Source organism: Sorex araneus, chromosome 3 (genome assembly GCF_027595985.1).
Source record: "Sorex araneus isolate mSorAra2 chromosome 3, mSorAra2.pri, whole genome shotgun sequence".
NCBI lineage: Eukaryota > Metazoa > Chordata > Mammalia > Eulipotyphla > Soricidae > Sorex > Sorex araneus.
Window position 1 is genome coordinate 33,737,559 of NC_073304.1, and position 21,865 is coordinate 33,759,423.

A 21,865-nucleotide genomic window follows, 5' to 3' on the forward strand; every position below is an offset into this window, starting at 1 on the left:
ACTTAGAATTACATTTTTCTAATGTAGACTGTATCTTGAAGTATGAATAGACAAACTATGGTTCTTTAATCAATTCTATGTAACTATTTTTGTAAATCAAGTTATATTGAAATACACCACCTACAATCATTTACATTGTGTACATGGCTACTTTCCTGCTCCAAGTCTGAGCTAAGTAACTGTGACAGAAATCAGAAAACACACAAAGCCTACAATATTTTTATTGGTTCTTTACAGTATCCATTTCATCAGCCTCATCACACAGTATTTAGCAGGATTTAAATATATAAATTACTTAAAATATAAATAGAACTCATAACCAATTTCTCATACTTAAGGACATTATAAGTATCTGGCACTACAGCAATCAAAAAAAGCCTGAGACAATACTAAATTGGATTGTACTGTTAACAGGTTATGGTCATTCTAACATATTAATCATCTAGAGGAAAATCAGATCTGTCATTATTTATCTGCTTAAAACCTCCCATTTAAAAATTATCATTATCATTACTTGGCATCTATCCCTAAAATACAAAACCATTTCATTCCAAAATATATATGCACTCCTATTTTGTTGCAATTACTTTGTACAATAGCAGGACAGGAAAACAAACCAGGTGTCCAATGACAGAACAGTGGATAATAATGTTGTAGTATAAATACACAATGGAATACTATAAAGTCACAAGAAAAAATGAAATCACTGTTTGCTACAACTTGGATGGAACTAAAACTTAAGTGCAGCAAATCAGAAAAATAAACACCAAATGTTCTCACTTATCTATGAAATGCAGAATAATCTGTCTAGGGAATTGGAAGGTATCAAAGGAGAGCAAATCACTGGTTCTAGGTTATAGAAACAAAAATATCAAGAAAACAGAAAAATGAAAAAGAGAGGAGGTGTGGAAGTAATATACTGGCAAGGATCAGGGGCCTTGCACTATCTGTGGTATGTAAGTGAGGTAGGTATATTTATATATATTATACACACACACATACACACACACACACACACACACACACACACATATATATATATATATATATATATACACACACACCACTAGACCCAACACTATTGAAAGCATGGGACCCAAATTACAATAGTTAAATAATTTAAAAATCTATTTCTCAAGGAGGAACCTGGGGTCATCTGTGTTGGGATGGGAGTCACAGGGTGTTGAAACTGGAGATAGGAACATTCTATGCCTGAAACCCTACTGCAAGCAACTTGGTAAGTCACAGTGTCTAAATTTAAAAAAAAAAAAAAATTAAGCTCCTGCTATATGAGCAGGAGGTATCCATTTCACATTTCCCATGTATCCCATGTATTAGATATGGTCTACTTCTGAATTATTAAGAATTAGAAAGGAAGGGTCAGAGAGTTAGTAGAATAGATAGGGTGCTTGTCATGCATAACTTGTCTGACCTGGGTTCAATCCCCAACAACAGATATGGTCCCTGAGCACCACCAGGAGTGATCCCTGATGGCAAAGCCAGCACTAAGCCCAAAACACACACACACACACACACACACACACACACACACACACACACCACTAGAAAGAAATGAATGTCTCCATTTATCCACGGACCCATATGCAAAAGAAAAATTCAAGTCATTCTAACCTGAAATGATACTCAAACTTTCCTACAAAAAAATTATATTTATCTCATAAAGTAACATTTTCGTATTATATTTTACAAATAATTTTCTTTGCCTAAGGCTATAAGCCATTGTTTCTTCATAAGAACAAACATATGGTACATAGCATTGCTGTGTATGGCCCCCAAAACAATAACACCACCACAAGAAGTATGATCTTAAAGTATTTAAGGGAAACTACTTCTGGCATCTTAAGGCTTGTTAGGATCTGTATAAAAAGCTGACTACATATGAATAGATAGGAAGATATATTGTTTATGGAACAGTTTACAATTTGATTTATAGAAGAGAGTAATCCCATCAGTGGTCAAGATCCAGAGACTATAAAACAATACTCCCAGAAGACAGTGACGAAGAGTCTCTTGCCCCTGCACCTGGCTGTTATCACTGGGGCTCCTCGGAGCAGGACGGGTTGACTTTCCCTCCCCACCCCGAGCACACCCTAGCAGCCAAAGACCTCCCAAACCCAGCCACAGCCATGCTCAAGGCCCCTCTCCATACGTTCAGACAAGCCTCACACACGAAGGAACCCATTTGTGAGGGAAACGGGGCTGAGATCTCCAAGTCTGCTTGGATACTAGGCCTCCTCAACCATTTTCAGTACCTAGGCAGTCACACTCTCGAACTGCCCCCGACACCATGTAATCCCATCAATGGCCAACATCCAGAGACTATAAAACAACACTCCCAGAGCCACTCGACCTCTTATAGCCTAGTTCTCCCTCTGAGAGAACCTGGCTAAGATACCGAGAGTATCCTTCCCACAAGGCAGAGCCTGGCAAGCTCTCAATGGTATATTCGATATGCCAAATACAGTAACAATGATGGGTCTCAGTCCTCTTACCCCAAAAGAGCCTCCAATGAGGCACCACTGGGATGAATGAGTAAAGAGAGTCTGCTAAAATCTCAGGGCTAGGATGAATGGAGATGTTACTGGAGCCCACTTGAGCAAATCGATGATCAATGGGATGACAGTGATACAGTAACAGTGATAGAAGAGAGATCTTTTTTTTCTGGATCTTTTAAACAATGTTCCAGAAACTAGGAAATCCTGGTCATTCTTGGCCATTTTGTGCTGGTGATTCACTTGTAATGCAGTCCTGCTTTAGTCCATCGGTGCCTGGGACAATTAATGCCACACTTGGCAGTGCTCAGGGACCTGCAGTGATGCTTGGGATCAAATAGGTCATACCTTATGCTCCAATCCTTATACTATTTTCCTAACCTAGACAAGATTTTTTAATTGGCAGGTGAAGGAAATAGTATCAGGTACTCCTGATTCTGCACTTAGGAATTTCTCTTGGTGATGCTCAGAGGACCATATGGAATGCTAGGGATCGAACCCTGGCCAGTCATGTGCAAGCACCCTTCCCACTGCTATGACTCCTTTAAGGTGATAGTTTAAAAAACTCAAAACCTTCATCAATATTTACAGTACATATAGCATCTTCTGATACCAAGTGCCAAAATTTACACTATAAAATAAGAATTTGGATGAACATGGACAGACATGGAGAATATCATACTGAGTGAAATGAATCAAAAGGAGAGGGACATCTATAGAATGACTTTATTCAATTATGGGATGTGATTAAAAAATAGTATGAGACTAACACCCAAAGCCAGGAAAATCAGTGGCCAGAAGGACTCTTCAATGATTGGAAGCTTGCAACAAGTGTGTGGGATGTGAAGGGCAGTTAGGATAGAGTAGGGGACCAGTATGACAATAGTAGTAAGAAATAATCACTTTTGGGGCTGAAGCGACAGCACAGCAGGTAGGGCATTTGCCTTGCACATGGCTGACCCGGGTTTGAGTCCCAGCATCCCATATGGTCCCCTGAGCACCACCAGGAGTAATTCCTGAGTTCAGAGCCAGGAATAACCTCTGTGCATTGCTGGGTGTGATCCAAAAAGAACAAAAAAATAAATTTAAAAAAATGACCACTTTGAACAGTAACTGAGTGTTAAAAGTAGGTAAAGTGATGTATCTGATAACCTTTCTGCATCTGTATTGCGAACTATAATGTCTAAAAGGAGAAGGAAAGAGAGCAAGAGAGAGGGAGAGAGAGCAAGAGAGTGAGAAGAGAGAGAGAAGTGCCTGCCATAAAGGCAGGAGGTGGTTCAGGCAGGAGGGAAACTGGGAATATGTACACTGGTGAAGGGATGAGTGTTGGAACATTTTATGACTGAAATCCAATCATTAACAGCTTTGTAACTGTGTATCTCACTGTGATTCAATTAAAATTTTTTTTAATTTAGAAAACCATGATACAGTATTGATACTTAGTAATGCTCCTAAAAATAAATTTTAAGAAGTAGAAAAATTGCATGAGGAAAATCCAGTATCAGGTAAGATACCTGAAAGTTGTATTGGCTGCTTTGCTTCTTGTTATCATGTTAATAAATTTACATTCAAATTTAGCATAAAACTTAACAACAATGAATACTTATGATGTAGGCAAACTCATTCAATGTTTTCATTTATTATCACATTATAAGGAAGCATTACCCCATTTTACAGGTAAGAACAGTCATGCTCCAGTTAAATAATTCTAAACATCAGACTTATGTATAAATCCAAGCAATACAATTCTGAGCCCACCAAATATTCTGGTACCTCTGTGTTCCAAAAATTTATAATACTAGTCACCAAATATATACATATATATAAATAGGTATCTTAAAATAGCTTTCTCTTAAACATATAATGGCAAAATAATCTTAATGCTGGGGAGAAGAAATACTAAGCCTTATTTTCCAGATCTCTAGTATATAACTGTAATTTAGATTAAAAATGAAAAATAGTTAATGCCTCAAAATCACTATTATTTTTATAATCATATTTGTGACTCGAGAGTATCCAACTCTCACGGCAGAGCCTGGCAAGCTACCCATGGCTTATTCTATGTGCTAAAAACAGTAACACCAAGTCTCACAATGGAGACGTTAATGGTGCCCGTTCAAGCAAATCGATAAACAACGGGACAATAGTGCTACAGTGCTACTTGTGACTCAATTATTAAACTTACATATATATAATTTTTATTCTCTTAAGTATTTGATATTTGAACTCTGTAGCATGAAATACTGAATGAAATAAAATTGTACATATTACACAGTACAATTATTTATTTCAATTTAAACTAGCTATGAATGGCTGGAGCGATAACACAGCAGGTAGGGCGTTTGCCTTGCATACGGCAAACCCGGGTTCGATTCCTCTGCCCCTCTCGGAGAGCCCAGCAAGCTACCGAGAGCATCCCACCCACACAGCAGAGCCTAGCAAGCTACCCGTGGTGTATTCGATATGCCAAAAACTGTAACAAGCCTCACAATGGAGACGTTACTGGTGCCCGCTGGAGCAAATCGATGAGCAACAGGATGAAAGTAACAATGACAGTGACAGTGACAGTGATGAATGTAAATGTCTTTATAACATTTTTCCTGTTTGAAGGAAGGCATTTCAGATCAATGATTTTGCTGTCAGTAATACATTGAATATGACATACATACAAACAATGACAAAACGGTAAACAGAGATTTTAGATCTGAAGAGATTTTAAAGAGCATCTATTTACCCTTATATGTATACTAAATTCACACAAGAAAAAAAAAAGCAAAATAGAACTTTCTCCTAATTTAGCAGTAACAGAATCAAGACCAGTCTTTCTAGTTTTTGCCAACATAATTTTTTGAATAAGTCAACAAAAAGCGAAATAGGAAAGGGATGAATAATGTTGATTAGGGGAAAATATATTTTAAAGACTGATTCATATTGTACTAGAGCGATAGCACAGTGGGCAGGGCGTTTGCTTTGCACACAGCCAACCCGGGTTCGATTTCTCCGTCCCTCCCGGAGAGCCCGGCAAGCTAACAAGAGTATCCCGCCCGCATGACAGGGCCTGGCAAGCTACCTGTGGCATATTCGATATGCTAAAAACAGTAACAACAATTCTCACAACGGAGATGTTACTGGTGCCCACTCGAGCAAATCGATGAGCAACAGGATGACAGTGATAAAGTGATACAGTGATCCATATTAAATGAATGAATTTCCATAATAGATATTATCATGGTGAACAATTCTAAGGCAGTAAGTTAAAGGAATAGTTATAAAGTTGTAACACAGACTTCCACAATACCATTTGCCAAGGGAAAGCATCCATTTTCCAAAGAGTTTCTGGAGTACCTTAAAAAAGTGTTCAATTCTCAAAGTTTGCAAATACTAAAGCTCAACAAATTACACAGTATATAACCAACATCTTTAACATTGTATATTATGAGAAATAAACACAGGTAAGCCATTGAAGATAGGCTCAGAGATACTACAGTAGAAAAAATAAATTTATTTTCCTTGTTAACATAAGGAAAAAGAACTTTGGACTAGGCGAAATAGTTAATTTCATGAACAATTCTTTGAAATAACAGCTGAACGGACTTTTCTATCCTAAGTTACAAATTTAAGCTTGTTAATACAAACTCTTTTACCACATATCTCATCTTTATTTCCCATAAAAACTCCCCAGCTTTTAGTATGACGTGGGGCACATTTTAGATTTCTATCTAAAACCATACCTTGAATTGCAATCCTTTGATCCCAAATAATTACTGAGTGTCTCTCATTTTGGTCCTTATCTTTTTAGGTTTATAATATTGTACATCTTTAGGTGAGATGATAATATAAAGCACTTTCCAAATTGTTTGACCATATAAAAACCTCTCTGTGGCATACCAATCATAACATCTAAGAAGAAGAAGAAGAGGAAGAAGAGGAGGAGGAGGAGGAGGAGGAGAAGAAAGGAGGAAGAGGAGGAAGAAGAAAAAAATCTCAAAACCCATACCCACATATAAACATAAATTTAAAATTCAGAAACATAAAATGTTGTAAAACTACTAAGATGTTACTTTAGTAAGAGATGTTTTCTTTTCTTTTCTCTAGAACATGTATGTATACTACTATTTTTAAGTGTCCTTAATTGGGGCCAGAGATAGTACAGTGACATGCATATAGATAGAAATAAGCCCAGAGCACTGCTGGTTAGGCCCCAAAACAAAAAAACAAACAAAAACAACCTAAAATAAGATAAACAAAACATCCTTAGATAACCATTCTTATATAGGCTATTAAAAATATAAGGAGGTGATCACAATGAGTGCAATTAATACATGATGAAGCAATCTATGTTGGGAAGACTTAATTTTAACCCACTAAATCTCACATCATAACTTGTTCCAATTCCAATTTAAAATTGCCAGAGGACTATTTTCATGAAAGATGGAGAAAGAAGAACCAGGAAAATATAATATATTAGGTGTATGGGAAAGTGTATGGAGAAAAAAATCCAAAAGACCAGTAACTCTCTAGAAAATGAGTTGAGTATGGAGAACTCTTTCCCTTCTAGAAATAGAAATCCCTCTTGTTTTGAAAACTTCTCTTTCCATCAATGCAATTATGATAAGTCAGTAAGCCTGCCTATTTAGTGTCTTACTTCCAAGATAAATCTGTGTGATATAGCACTAGCCAAAGTTCTCATACAGTCTAAGCCACAATGATTTATCTAAAGACGAACACATGAGCAAGGTTAGATGAAGGAACAACCAAAAATTTTATATGCAAATGCTATAAAAAAATTCTTTGGACTTACTACTTGGGAAGGAAATCCTAAAGCTCTCTCTTACTATAAATTCCTAACCCACACAATTCTGGTAACATAAATCAGCTTGCAATATACTTAGAAAAGCAAGGCACTTAAATGGAGAGTAAGAGTCTGTGATTATATTATATTCATTTAGCCTAATTTTGAACTAGGTATCAGTCATTTGAAATAAAAAGATTCAAGTCAAAAAGATTAAAAATATCAAATGAAACAGAATATTGCATATACTTAGTGTATCTTCTTTGAAAGGCAGGTTTGGACTTCTACCAAAATTTTGAAATTCATAGCCCACTGACCCAAAATTCTCCTTACAGAAATTAATCTTACAACATATTTAAAAAACTCATAAATATGTAATTACTAATACACTTAATCTGTAACAGTGAAAAATCAGCAATCTCAATTTCTGTCAACTTAAGACTTACTAAATATAAAAAAAATCTATGATGCAATATAATAGAGGCATTTAAGCAAAAAAGAAAGCTGTATAGGGGCTGGAGAGATAGCACAGCGGGTAGGGCGTTTGCCTTGCACGCGGCCGACCCAGGTTCGAATCCCAGCATCCCATATGGTCCCCTGAGCACGGCCAGGGGTAATTCCTGAGTGCAAAGCCAGGAGTAACCCCTGTGCATCGCCAGGTGTGACCCAAAAAAAAGAAAAAAAAAAAAAAAAAAAAAAAAAAGAAAGCTGTATATCCAAATGAACTAATCATAATATGGTTAGTGGTTAAAAGCTAACACACTTAAAGTCTACATGCGTTCAAATCACAGGTTGGCATCTTATGAGTTTCTCTTCATTTAATACTAATTTGAGCAATTAGTAATGTCTCTCCATTACAATTTCCTCAACTGTAAAACAATGAGACTACTATGAGCACTGCACGATGAGTAAGCTCTAAAATAATCTGAAGCAGATAAACTCTCAGTAAAATTAGCTATTATTTTCACTGGTATAAAAAGATATCCAAGATAATGCTGAAGAGAGGAAGGTACAGAATATTATGTATGAGCAAAGATCACACTAAGCCTGCAGGAGTGAAGCAGATAAGATTAATAGGCTAAGTGAGAATCATGGGAAGCTGGAGAATATATGCACTATCTCAAGGGGACAGGCCTGATTATTGTCACATGTGAAACTGCATTACTGATAAAGCATAAAAAGGTTAAAATATGGGTTTATATGAAATCCATCGTTTTTAAGTGTTAGAAACATACATTTTCCTAAACAGATTATGGGCCTAAGGAAATGTGTGTACTGTAAACCAGGCCTAATGATCAATCAATTCACACACTTTGATGTAATGTATGATGCCATAGCTACATATTCAAATACATTGTTATTTATAGAAAAATTAAATATCTTAGGAGTGGTTTACACTAGGAAGAGACAGAGGAAGTGATGGGGCTTTATTTTCACTCTTTATCATAGTATATTGTCATATTTTTTACAACATATGCTGAAGATCTCATATAGCTAAGTCTCTGAGACCATGTTGAAAGCATCTGGGAAGCACTGGGGATTGAACTTGCTACCTAAAGCTTATAAGGCAGGTGCTTTTGCCAATGTGCCATTCCAGAAGCCCTCTAATAAGTTGAAAAACTAAAAACATGGCTTACAAAGAGAGAAGTAAAATACCAAAAGATCTCACTCATCTGTGGTATTCAGAAAAACAAGGGAATGATAGGATCTAATGATGACAATTCTTGGCCTTTGATTACAAAACTGTGATTATCGAGCAGCTGGAAGAAGTGGTGAAGGTGAGAAAGAGGCAAACTAGAATTGAAATATGAACTATGGTAGAGGGCCTTTAGGCATATTAGTGGTAGTGAAGGTGCAGTAACTTTGTACATCAAAACCATAAACATTAACCCAATTTTAACACGGCAGTTAAAACTATTAAAACCTGGCAGTTTTCAGGGCTCACTCCTGGCTACATAGGGATCACACCTATGTGGATGAAGAGAACACACATGGTACTGGAGATCAAGCACTGATCAGCTCCATGAAAGGCAAACACCGTATCTGCTGTACTATCACTCCAAACCTAAAATTAAAATTTTTTTAAACAAAAATAAAGACATGATAAGAATTTAAGAGATTTCCCATTTGTGGTTTTAAATGTAATTTCTATTATGTAGAAATTATCTCAAAGCATAATAAAAAAATTTATAAGAACAAAATTTAGCAGCTCAAATAAAAGGAAAAAGTGTTATAGTTGTTATGCTTCATGTTATGCCTAGAAGTTGTGTTTCTCTGTTCAATTTGTGTCCAAGATATCCAGCTTACAACTTCAATTAGACTTTAAAAAGTGTCTGTTAATTTTAATGGTCTTAGTGTTGCTTTAAAAAATTAACAATATTGGGCCAGAATGATATAGTACAGCAGGTAGGGTGCTTGCCTTGCACGCAGCCCACCCAGCTTTGATCCCAGAACTCCATATGGTCTCCTGTGCCCACCAGGAGTGATCCCTGAGCACAGAGCTAGGAGTAAGCCTTGAGCACTGCCAGGTGAGGTCTATAAAACAAACCAAAAAAATTAAGTGTTATAAAAGATTCAAATAAAAATTTAATTTCTACATAACAGATTGTACTTACTACTTTACTCAAATTTATGCTTTTTATTACCACATTCAGCATCAGGCCGAATAATTAGTCATGAACCTGAAACTGGAAATTACAAAGAAGTAAATATTCTGAACCCAAAAGTAAAAATACTTATCGTTCATGCCTTATTTTAACACTAACTGAATGTAGTACTATGTGTATTTCTTAGCAAGGTTGTTTACCTACTTCCAAAAGATATGGATTAGAAACTACAAGGAAAAGGCAAGTGTGTTCAATCATATCAGAAAAGCTAATATATTATAGAACCTAGTATACTACACAATAACAGATATAATGTAGAAGTGTTGCTAAAAGTACAGTTAGACCTGTCTGAATTCTGATACTGTCACTAGTGTAATTTTAAGCAAATAGAATGTTTATCCATATTTATGTGCTTATACATATATCTGTGTCTGTATTTATTACTTCACACTGTATCACTGTCATCCCGTTGCTTACTCGAGCGGGCGCCAGTAACATCTCTATTGTGAGACTTGTTACTGTTTTTGGCATATTGAATACGCCACGGATAGCTTGCTAGGCTCTGCCATGCAGGCAAGTTACTCTCAGTAGCTTGCCGGGCTCTCCAAGGGGGGTAGAGGAATCGAACCCACTAAACAAAATTAATTATCTTTAGAAAACAGGAAATGTGCGATCAGTTTTTAAAATGTTAAAATGATTCTTTCTCTAAACCCTCTTTGAGTTTATGTGATACAGGATCATGTGGCTGTGGCCATGATCCTGGTTCAAATCCTGGTACTACTGCATGTGTTCTTCAGAGAATGACAAGTGTGGCCTCAAAATAGAGCTTGTTGTGGCACGTGAGTATCAATAGGTCTGGCCTACTCCCACAATGACTTCCTGACATGATAATAGTTTGACACTTAAACTTAATTTTATCTACATCAAAAATAAAATATAGAGGGTCAGAGGGATGACTCAAAAGGCTAAAAGAACATGCTTTTTGCAAATGAGAGTCCCAGGTTCACTCCCTGGTACTACTAATCCCCTAGCACCACACAGAGTATCTGGCATGTAGAGGAGGCCCTGAGACCTATCAAACATGGCCTCCAAACAAACAAACAAATAAAAAAAAACAAAATAGAAAGTAAAGCAACATTTAGCTTTATTCCCTTAACTGGAACATAAATAAAAACTGGAGCATTTTATTCCTTAAAATGAAATATAAAACATGAATCTGTCAATATCTTAGCGAGTGTGTTGCTGTTAATGTTCATATATATACTATAAGAATATCATTTTCTGCATTAGTGTCAACAGTGTCACTCACTATTGTTATCACTCGCTTTAATATAAAGCCTAGCATAGAGTAGGTATTGAATACTAAATACATTATTCCTTTTATTACATTAACCCAATAAGTTAAGCATAACACCCTCATTCAAAGCTTAGGAAACTTATTTAGACAAAATGTGATTAAGTGATTTGAAAAAGGTAGAACTTTTTGAACCCTATTTTTTGCTATTTGACCATCAAAATCAACCTTCAAAATAATAGCAATTTTGGAATACTTATAATTTCAATTTTGTTTTTATTTTATCTGTTTTTGCTTTGCAGTCACACCCAGTAGTGCTCAGGTGCTACTCTCGGTTTGGTGCTCAGGGCTGCCCACGTCAGTGCTCAGAGGACCAATCAGTAGGAAGGATGGAACCTGAGCCTCCTGCATGCAACGCATGTGCTTCAATCCTTTTAGCTGTCTCTCAGCCCTTCAAATTGTATTCTTAAAATGACACTAAGTTCTATCTTTCTAAAGTAATCCTCAAACTACGCTTATCAACCAAAAAGCAATAACATAAATTTTCTAGAGTAAAAATCACAAATAGATAAAATATCCTGTTACCTGAATAAATATGTAGAAAAATTAATAACCCCATTCGCTCTATCCAAAACTGTCTTTGTAATTGTCACAGAATAATAGTGAAATTCTGGTCAAACTAAATGTTTCTAAATAGCAGCTTCTTAAGCTACCATATAAATTTTGCCCTACCCAATGTTATTTAAGTAGGTATATAATTATTTCACTAATAAGTACACAAAAAGGCACCCAAAAAGTAAAGAACATGCTCTCCTGTTTCAAAACATACTGTAAATAAGATGGTTATATATTGAATGAAGCTATTCACTTTCATCAAAGCAAAATATGAAAAGAAATAAATATTACTGAGCAAACTACAAGTTGAAGAAATATGGTAAACATTTTCACATAGATTATTTCAGTTCTTAAAACACTCTTAAGTATTGCCATCTTCATTTTGGAAAAAGTAACTGGATTTCAGAGAGATTAATGACACCCCCAAATGGGGCAAATCAGGATCTGAAATCCCAGTCCATTTGATTCCAATGTCCTTTAAAAAAAAAAAAAGATTAAAAAAAAAGCACTACTTTTTTTAATCTTCCTAGGAAAACATCTTCCAAGGATATAGTAATTTTTTTTCTTTTGGGGTCACACCTGGCAATGCACAGGGGTTAGTCCTGGCTCATGCACTCAGGAATTACTCCTGGCGGTGCTTGGGGGACCATATGGAATGCTGAAAATTCAACCTAGGTCAGACAAGTGCAAGGTAAACACCCTACCCACAGTGTTATAGCTCCAGTCCAGAAATAGTGATTTTTGACCTGAGTTTAAATTTAAGTCTAAATTCAATAATAAGTGGTAATAGAAAAAGTAGAAAGTTAAAGTACCTAAATATTTCTCTTCAATTTATATAATAGGATCTAACCTGATACTTTTGTTCTTTTCCATTTCGTATTTTTCATTTTATCTGTATCTACCCTGCCTCATCATCATTCCCATATATAGAGATTTTAAAATTTAAACTTAACCTTATACATGTATTTCTTGTTCTAGCTAGTCAAGATACTGTAAGAATAAGTACATATGTTGTCACAAGAGCTTAAAGAAATCTTAGAAAAGAATGATTCCTTCATAGCAGTAATAAGAAAAATGAAAGACATTAATTTGTACAAAGCTATAAAACCTTACTGGCTACAGTAGCACTAAAAAAAACGAATCTGATGTTCTTTAAATGACCTAGTTTCTCTCTCTCTCTCTCCTCTCTCTCTCTCTCTGTGAAAATACTAAATACACTAGCATTAAAAAATGGTTCTGGTGTTCTTCCAATGACTTACTACTGTGTGTGAGATAAAACACGGAATTCTCATTTAAAATTTCTTTAAAGTTTCTGGTTTTATCTTAAAACAATCATGCAAATTCTACACAGTATGTCTAATTTATCTGACCAGTTAATAGAAACATATTAAATATATTTGTTTCCATGCACAGATTCTAAGGTTTAAAATCCCTAGAATAATCCTTGACACGAAATCATATTATCCAATTTGAGAAACAGGACCCAAAATTATGTATAAAATTTAAACACAAAATGTACGCATACTGGCTAACAACTATAAAAATTTGGGTTGTTTATTTTCATTAAAAAATTCTCATGTTCTACTTAGTCAAAATTAATTAAATAAAAATACCTTTATGAATTCATTAAGAAACCTGGATAGAAATTATCCATGACAATACTTCATTAGACATTTGCTTTTAGAAAGGCTGCATAAAAATTAAAATTGCAAGCCATTCATATTGACTACTGTCCCAATTATTTTTAAGCTGGATTAAATAATCTTTTTTCATATTTATCTTCTATGCCTAGAAGTGAAGAAAGAAATCCCTTATGGTTTCATTACTTTCTTAGAATCTATAACACACCTCAAATTCCAAATGTTTCACAGTTCTTCTCTCCTATTTATAAGAGCAAAGTATAAATTTTCATCTGTTTAAACACTAACTTGTTCAACTTAACCAAAGACTTTATAAGAAGCAAGAGAAGAATAGAAACAGACCATCAATCATTTCCTCTCAATAATATACTTCTGATTCTCTGCCAGATATCTAAGTTAAAGTCAGTCATAGGTGTTACGAAATACTTAATGTGTAAAACTATACATACTAATGTTATAGTAGATGCAGTTCTTGTCCTCTCAGTTTTGTCCTCAAGTAGTAAAAACTGAAAGCAAGAGACCAGAGATCCACTGGCAGAATTCAGAAAAGGCTTAAGGACAGGAAAAGGGTCGGGTAGCTCCCAGATTGTGAAAATTGTGGGAGGGGTCTCCTAAAGAAGAATTCCAGAGAAAGGCAAAAAAAGCCTTCCCCAAGAATATTCACCCAATACCCATCAGATAAGGGCCTGATATCAAGGATATACAAGGCACTGGTTGGAATCTACAAAGAGAAAACTCCCAACCCCATCAAAACATGAGGGATGGAAATGAACAGAAATTTTTTCAAGGAAGAAATACGAATGGCAAAAAGGCACATGAAAAAATGCTCTTCATCACTAATCATCAGAGAGATGCGGATCAAAACAACTATGAGATACCACCTCACACCACAGAGAATGGCACACATCCAAAAGAACAAAAGCAACCGCTGTTGGCGTGGATGTGGGGAAAAAGGGACCCTCCTACACTACTGTTGGGAATGCCGACTGGTTCAGCCCTTTTGGAAAACAGTATGGTCGCTTCTCAAAAAATTAGAAATTGAGCTCCTATTTGACCCAGCAATACCACTGCTGGGAATATATCCCAGAGAGGCAAAAAAGTATAGTCGAAATGACATCTGCACTCGAATGTGCATTGCAGCACTGTTTACAATAGCCAGAATCTGGGGAAAAAAAACCCGAGTGCCTGAGAACAGAAGACTGGTTAAAGAAACTTTGGTATATCTACACAATGGAATACCATGCTGCTGTTAGAAAAGATGAAGTCATGAAATTTGCATATAAGTGGGTCAACATGGAAAGTATCATGCTACGTGAAATGAGTCAGAAAGAGACAGACATAGAAAGATTGCACTCATCTGTGGAATATAAAATAAAATAACAGAACAGGAGACTAACACCCAAGAATAGTAGAGATAAGTACCAGGAGGTTGGCTCCAAGGCTTGGAAGCTGGCCCCACATACTGGAGGAAGGGGCAGCTCGCATAGAGAAGGGAACACCAGGTAAAGTGTGGTTTGAGGACCCACACGGGATGGGAGATACACTCTGAAAACAGAATATAGACCAAACACGATGGCCACATAGTGCCTCTGTTGCAAACCACACCACCCAAACAGAGAGAGAGAGAACAAAAGCGAATGCCCTGCCACAGAGTTGGATGGGGGATGGGGTGGGAGGGTGGGAAGGATACTGAGAAAAAAAAAAAGCCTTTCCCCTTTATACCATTTTTTAACAAAGGAGGTGAGCAAGCATTTTTTTTATTATGATCCAAGAAATGCTGGCGTTTATAAAAAGGGGGTGAGGAAGCTAAAATGATTATCTTCCAGTGTCTGATGAAGCAAGGCCTAGGTCATCCAGATTATCAGGTAACACTTTGGTAACCTTGTGACCTTGCATACCAGATGACTAATCTTACTCTATCTGTTTACCTTGTCCCTATCATAAATAGTTTATAAGGTATTTGAACAGTTATGACAAGCATTACATATATTAAGAAAATTGATTACAAATTAATTGAACAATTTCCTTCTTTAACTAAAATTCTCTAAAACTTTGCTTCCCACCCAAAATCTGGTAGGATTTGAGTTTTGTCTTTGTTTAATTTCTGCAATGGTGAATAATGATATTTTTCCTAATGGTAACATCTATTCTCAAAACAAGTATATTCTTAATTTATAAATGGACTTTTCAGAAAATATTAAGGGATGAAGAAAAAATTAGCAACTCCAGATTATATAATTATCACTTTCTTTGCTAAGAATTTTGTTTTTGACATACTGAATGGTTTTACTAATAAATGACAATACAAGGGCCAGAGCAATTGTACAGTAGATAGGGTAATTGCCTTGCAAAAGGCCAACCCGGGCTCAATCCTAGATATCCCATATTGTCCCCCAAGCACCACCAAGAGTAATTCCTGAGTGCAGAGCCAGGAGTAACCCATGAGCATTGGGTGGGTATGACCCAAAAAGAAAAAAAAAATAGAATTAGAAATTTTTTTTTTAAATGACAATATATTCCCTATATTAGACTACTATTTTGGTGTTCTAATCAATTTTTTTAACTGATCTATTACCTAGCCTTAAATTTGCTGTAATAGGTCTTACTGACTTTAATCTATAGAAAAATGCAATATAAATGTATTTTATTGGTCGGCGAGATGACACAGTGGGAGAGGCATTTGCTAGCTTTGTACACAGCTGACCCAGGTTCAATGCTTGGCACCCCATACCCTATATGGTCCCTGAGCACTGCAAGAAGTAACCCCTGAGCTTTACCAGGTATGGCCCAAAATCAAAAATAATATTCTTTAGCTTAGTGTTTTGGTTTTGAACAGTGAACATTATTGAACATGAACAGTGGCTAGTTGTAAGATATTAGTCTGTGGAACATAAACCACTTCATATTATATTTTATATACACATGTTCATTATTTTCAAGATAATTCTAGAGCTTTTCTAATGATTGAAATAGTGTGCTCCCTTGATAAACAGCTTTTTTTCTAACTAGAAAAAAGTAACTAAAACATGACACATTTGAAATACAGTAAACCTGCTATGTAACTGTAAAGATTGATATTAAATATAATTACTACTGAAACTGATAGAAAAAAATTTCAACATCTGACCTTTACATTATTCCTAGTTTCAAAATAGCAGATAGTTTATTTGTGCCATGTTATTTATCATCACATTCTCTTTAATCTGTTATAAATAGCAATACAAGCAGACTGTTATATTAAGAACCATACCTTAGGTCACTTAACACCGTATAGCAAAGAACCTTCATTTCTAAAACATCAACATAAATAGTTACATATAAAGACATTGTTCTCAGAGATGGATGATAATCTTTAACACAAAATATTTTCATGAAAACCTAATTTTTATGCATTTATGTTTTCATTTTCATAAAAAAAAATATGATCTGATTTGCAAATACAAATGATTCAGAGTGGAATACATAAAGTGCCTCTGCTATATATTTTTCTCTCAACTATATCAATCTTTCAAAATTCTAATAATTCATTTGATGAGAAGTTTCAACAGGATTCACAGTATATTTGCCAAATTAATAGCTGACGTTAAAATTAACAGAAACATCTAAAAGATGAAAAGTTTCAAAATAAAAATGTTGGACCCAGGGGTAACATAATAGTAAAAAGCAAATTCCCTCCAAGCTTGAGACCATGGGTTAGATCCCAGTGCTTCCTACATATACCAAGTGTGGTTCCCAATTCCTCTGTAGTCTGGATCTCTATAGCTGCACTGCAATACAGAGTGCAATGTCCGGTGCACAGCCAGCTGTGTGGGCACCACAACTTAAGATGTGTCAGCACTGTGACCAGTAGTGCATGTGTGTAAGCACTACAAGTAAATGCCACCACAGGCAAGAACATGTGCAAGCACTGCAACCAGATGAGACTCCAAGTGAGCCCTACAACCAACATGAGTGCACTACAAACAAAAGTTCTGAACCCCATTCACTAATGAAGAGGAATAGGAACAAAACCTACATATATATCTATATGTATAGATATATATGTATATACACATGTATATTATAAATCCTATATATTTTTACAAATGAATCATATATACACATACACATTTCAGCAGGTAATCAAAACTCAATTTAAAACTATATATAAATAAAATTTCACTGAAACATTAACACTAAAAATGTAGATATGGGTTGATGATTATATTAACTCTATAACTCTTAAAAAAGATTTAGATAAAATATTAAAAATACTACTTATGAAGCATACAGAAAGAATGCTTTCTAAAACTTTCTACAAGTTCTCTACCTTTAAGAGAGGTACAAATTATAACTCATAACAAAAGTTTTAAGTGTAGCCTCTGAATTCAATTATTTAAGTATGAATTCATAGTACTTAACCATAAATATTAAAAGTTGTAATAAAATCCACAGTTCATAGATTTAAGTCTGGTGACCCTTTTTTGTTTGTTTAGGGGACACACCCAGCAATGCTCAGGGGTTACTTGTAACTGCACTCAGAAACCACTCATGGAAGTGTTCAGGGACCATGTGGAGTGTCGGGGACCAAATCTGGGTCAGTCACATGTAAGGCGAGAGCCCTACCCATCGTACTATCTCTCCAGCCCCCATACCTGGTGATCCTTTATTCAAGTATTACCCATGTGTACAAACCCCTTCACAGTAGAGCATATTTATAAGGTAATAACTTTTCAATAAATTATTACTTTTCAAGTAATAATCTCAAAGGCATTCCTGAATTCAAATATAAATTTTATTATCAAATCTTACCCTCTTCCATTACCACTGCTTCAAAATCTGTAATACCCTTTGTATTCCTTTTACACATACTTAATCCTCCTAGACTTCCTTCCCTAAACTATAATACCTAGTCCTCATGAGACAGCTTCTATGTATTGCTTTAAGTTCCAATGCCAAAGTCACCCTCCCTTCCTAATATTTTACCTATGTCACATACCAAACCCTACTCAGAACGTTTTAAGACTTTTCTACACACTTTTTTCTGAACAAGAGCCTCATTGTCACCAACACAATCATTTATAAAGTTGCCACTGACTTTAAACAGCCCTTAAAAATAAGTTTTTTCTTAACTCTGGTGAATACACTAAATTCTCCCTTAGGACAGTACTTTTCCCCAAGTCATCTGAATATCAGATTCATTTTACGTTTATCCTTCAAGTGTATAGGCAATTTAAACAAGTATAAAGCAAAATAATTTCATAATTATTTATTTGTTAGCATACTGATGGTATTACCATTGGACTGTAGGGATATTAATAAAGGCTCTTTACAAAGCACTTTATTCATCACCCATTATGTTCCTATACCTCTTCTTCAATGAATGGAGTCCTGCACTTTTGATTGTGGTGCACTCATGATGGTTGTAGGGCTCAGTTGGGAGTCTCATTTGACTGGGTAAGATGATTACAAACTAAAACTATTAGGAAAAGCTTAAAATTGTTTTTAAGAAGTTTACAGACCTGAGCGGTAGTACAGGAGTTAAGTACTTGTCTTGCATGTGCCTGACTCAGGTTAGGTCCCCAGCACTGCCAGTTATAACATCAACAAAAGTTTTTTTTTTAAATATACATGGCTAGGGGCCAAAGAGATTGTATAGTGGTGCTTGCTCTGCACACAATGACCAGGGTTTGATCCCCAGCATGCTCTGCACAGCCAAGTATAATTTCTGAGTGCAGAGCCAGGAGTCACACTCAGCATCACCAACCCAAAATAAATAAATATACATGGCTAAACTTTCGGTTATTTATGATCTTTCATTTCCATGGTCAATAGACATAGGATATACTTCGTTTTGGTTTGTGGGCACACAATATGGGGCGCAGGAGCTATTCCTGGCTCTGTACTGGGGAATCCAACTGGAGCCTCAATTGAAAAGCAAGCACTGTCCTTTTGGTTATCTCCGGTCCCAAAACTCACTCTTACTACTCTATACATTTCAAGCTAGAATTTAAAGTGCAACTTAAGGCTTGATATAGAGCATACTTTAAAACCGCACCATTAGAGTCTTTGAAAATCGGCAATGTCAACTCTCAGATAAGAATTCTAAAACACAATCGAATCCTAAAAAAATAATAAGTCAACCTTTCAGCTCCAAAGGCAGAGAACAGTGCATCTCTGCTGGGGGAAGGGGGAGGCGCTCTGGGGTTGAGGAAGTGGGGCGGGGATAACAGGAAGGTAGAGAAGGGATTCCCTTTCACATAACTGGTTTAGTTAAAACTAATTTCTCCATCCCAAGGGCTCTTGGTCAGTAAAGTTCAATAAATATTAATATCTTAAAAGGAAAAGCAACTGTTTTATTTAAAAGAGAACGGGTGCCTTGGATATCTTCTTTTTATAAAATTTAATAGCCAAATACAGCTTTGCACTCAGTATCTGCCAACAGAGGGTGTGTGTGCGCGCTCGCGTGTGTGTGTGTGTGTGTGTGTGTGTGTGTTTCCTTTCTTCCTAATAATAAAAACAAGAGTCTTCAAATTTAGCCCCTTCTGGAGCACTGTTTCAACCTGTCAGACTTGTTAGGAGGGAAACAATTTTAAGAAGGGGGCGGGGAGGAGGGGTTGATTATTAGGATTCCCTTTTACATAGCTTTCTTTTCAGAAACCACATTAGTAAAGTCTCGGATTTCCTTCACTCGCAACTAAGCTCTGGGATTCCAAATATAGTTCTTTAACCCCCGCCTGGCCACGCAATCACACAAAAACCTGGCCAACCACAGAACCACAGCACAAACCCCACAAATTGGCTTGCAGTTCGGCTCGGAAGTCATGCCCTGCAGCAACTGCCGACAGCCGATCTGAGGGATATTACCCAAATACAACGCAACGGATCAGACATGCAGAGCACACACCGCGTCCGCGAGGGAGGGAAACGCGCCCGGGAAAAGTGCGCTCCCCACCAGCCTCGGGACCTAGGGGGGCGGGGGGGAGGGAATGAGCCTGAAAGGGGGGTCCGGACAGGGAGGGGAGGGGGTTCCCCAGAAGGGAGGGGCAGAGGAGACTGAGAGGGGGGAATCCTTCCCTCCCCTAGAGACAAGGGCTGGATCTCCGTCCACATGCTGCAGCCCGTCCCTCTAAGGAAGGGAAGAGCCGGGGAGACGGCCTCTCGCTCTGGGAGATGGAATGCAGACACTTTCCCAGGTCCGGACGCAAGCCGAACCCCCCACCCCCACCCCCACCCCTCCTCAACCGCCCCCCCCCCCGCCCCAGGGGAGATGAGGAGTGTCCCACGGGTGGCTGAAGGGATGCCCGGCTCCGGAGGAGCAGCCTAAAGGGGAAGAGCAGAGTTTCGCCTGATGAACACCGGTGTCGTGTCCGGTCGGTGCCGCGGGCAAGCACAGGTGGAGCACCGCGGGGCGTCAGGGTGGGTGGCGAAGAGGAGGAGGGAGGGGTGCAGTGGGATTCCCCCCCTCTCTGGGAGCACCATTAGCAGAGGAAGCGCGCCGGCCAGCCGAGAGCGGCGTGCAGGAGACTGCGGAGCCGGGATCCCGCCGCCTCTCCCGGTAGCAAGGAGCCCCGCAGCGCCCGCCGCACCGGCCACTCAGTACCTGGGGCCCAAGGACTTGGGGCCTGACATCCCACAGACGGGCTCCAGTTCCCGGGAGACCCGCGGAAACACCCAACCTCCAGCAGTTCGCAGCGGTTGTAAAACGCCTCCACCCCCCCACCCCCCCATCCCTCCTCTCCACCTTCCCTCCTCCCGAGGCCGCAGAGAAGGGTCACCACAGCGAGAAGCCAGAGACAAGTCGGGGACAGCGGCCACGGGGGTCCCAAACCTCGTCCCCCGGTTACCTGTGAGGACTCCGACACGGATTTGATGGTCGTGGTTCGTGAGAATCATTCCCTCGGTCGCCATGTTTCCCAGCGCAGTCACCGCACTGACAGGAGCCGGGAGAAGCCGGAGCCCGGAGCGCGCGGGCCGGGAGCGCGCTCGCCTGGGAAAGCGCGAGAGCGTGAGCGTCCGGGGAGCGCGAGGCTGGGGAAAGGTGGGGGAGGCGGCCCGGCGCTCGGCGGCCTGCGCCGGGAAGAGGCCGGCCCGAGGAGTGCGCGAGTCCGCGGGAGGGGGCGGAGTCAGGGCGCGCGACCCCGAGTCCGGGTCGCGGCGGCGAACTGCGGGTGGGGAACGCGGCGGTACCACGCGTGTGCGCGGAGGCGGCGTCCGAGCCAGGCCGGAGCAGCCCTCGGAGAGCGCCGTGCGGAGCGGCGAGCCCGGCGTGGCGAGAAAGGAAGGAAAGTGAAGGGAAGAGGAGAGCACACGCGCTGGAGGTTGCGTGGGTGGACTCGGGAACAGGGGGCGGAGCCACACCGCGAGGCGTGTAACTAGTGGAAAAAGGGAGGAGCGAGGGCTCGGTTGCCGAGTAGTGGAAGCGG

The 21,865-nt window shown here is 38.3% G+C and overlaps 1 protein-coding gene across 19 annotated transcripts in view; it reads right to left on the reverse strand.

The window, feature by feature from the left end:
• GPHN (gephyrin) overlaps positions 1–21,418 on the reverse strand; it is a 494,826-nt gene extending 473,408 nt beyond the window's left edge. For all 19 annotated transcript variants that reach the window (XM_004612348.2, XM_055130244.1, XM_055130246.1 and 16 more), the window contains exon 1: positions 21,287–21,418. In XM_004612348.2, coding sequence (XP_004612405.1) covers positions 21,287–21,350 — 64 coding nt within the window. In that variant the 5' untranslated portion in view covers positions 21,351–21,418. The remainder of the gene's footprint in view (positions 1–21,286) is intronic.
• Positions 21,419–21,865: the final 447 nt, after the last annotated feature.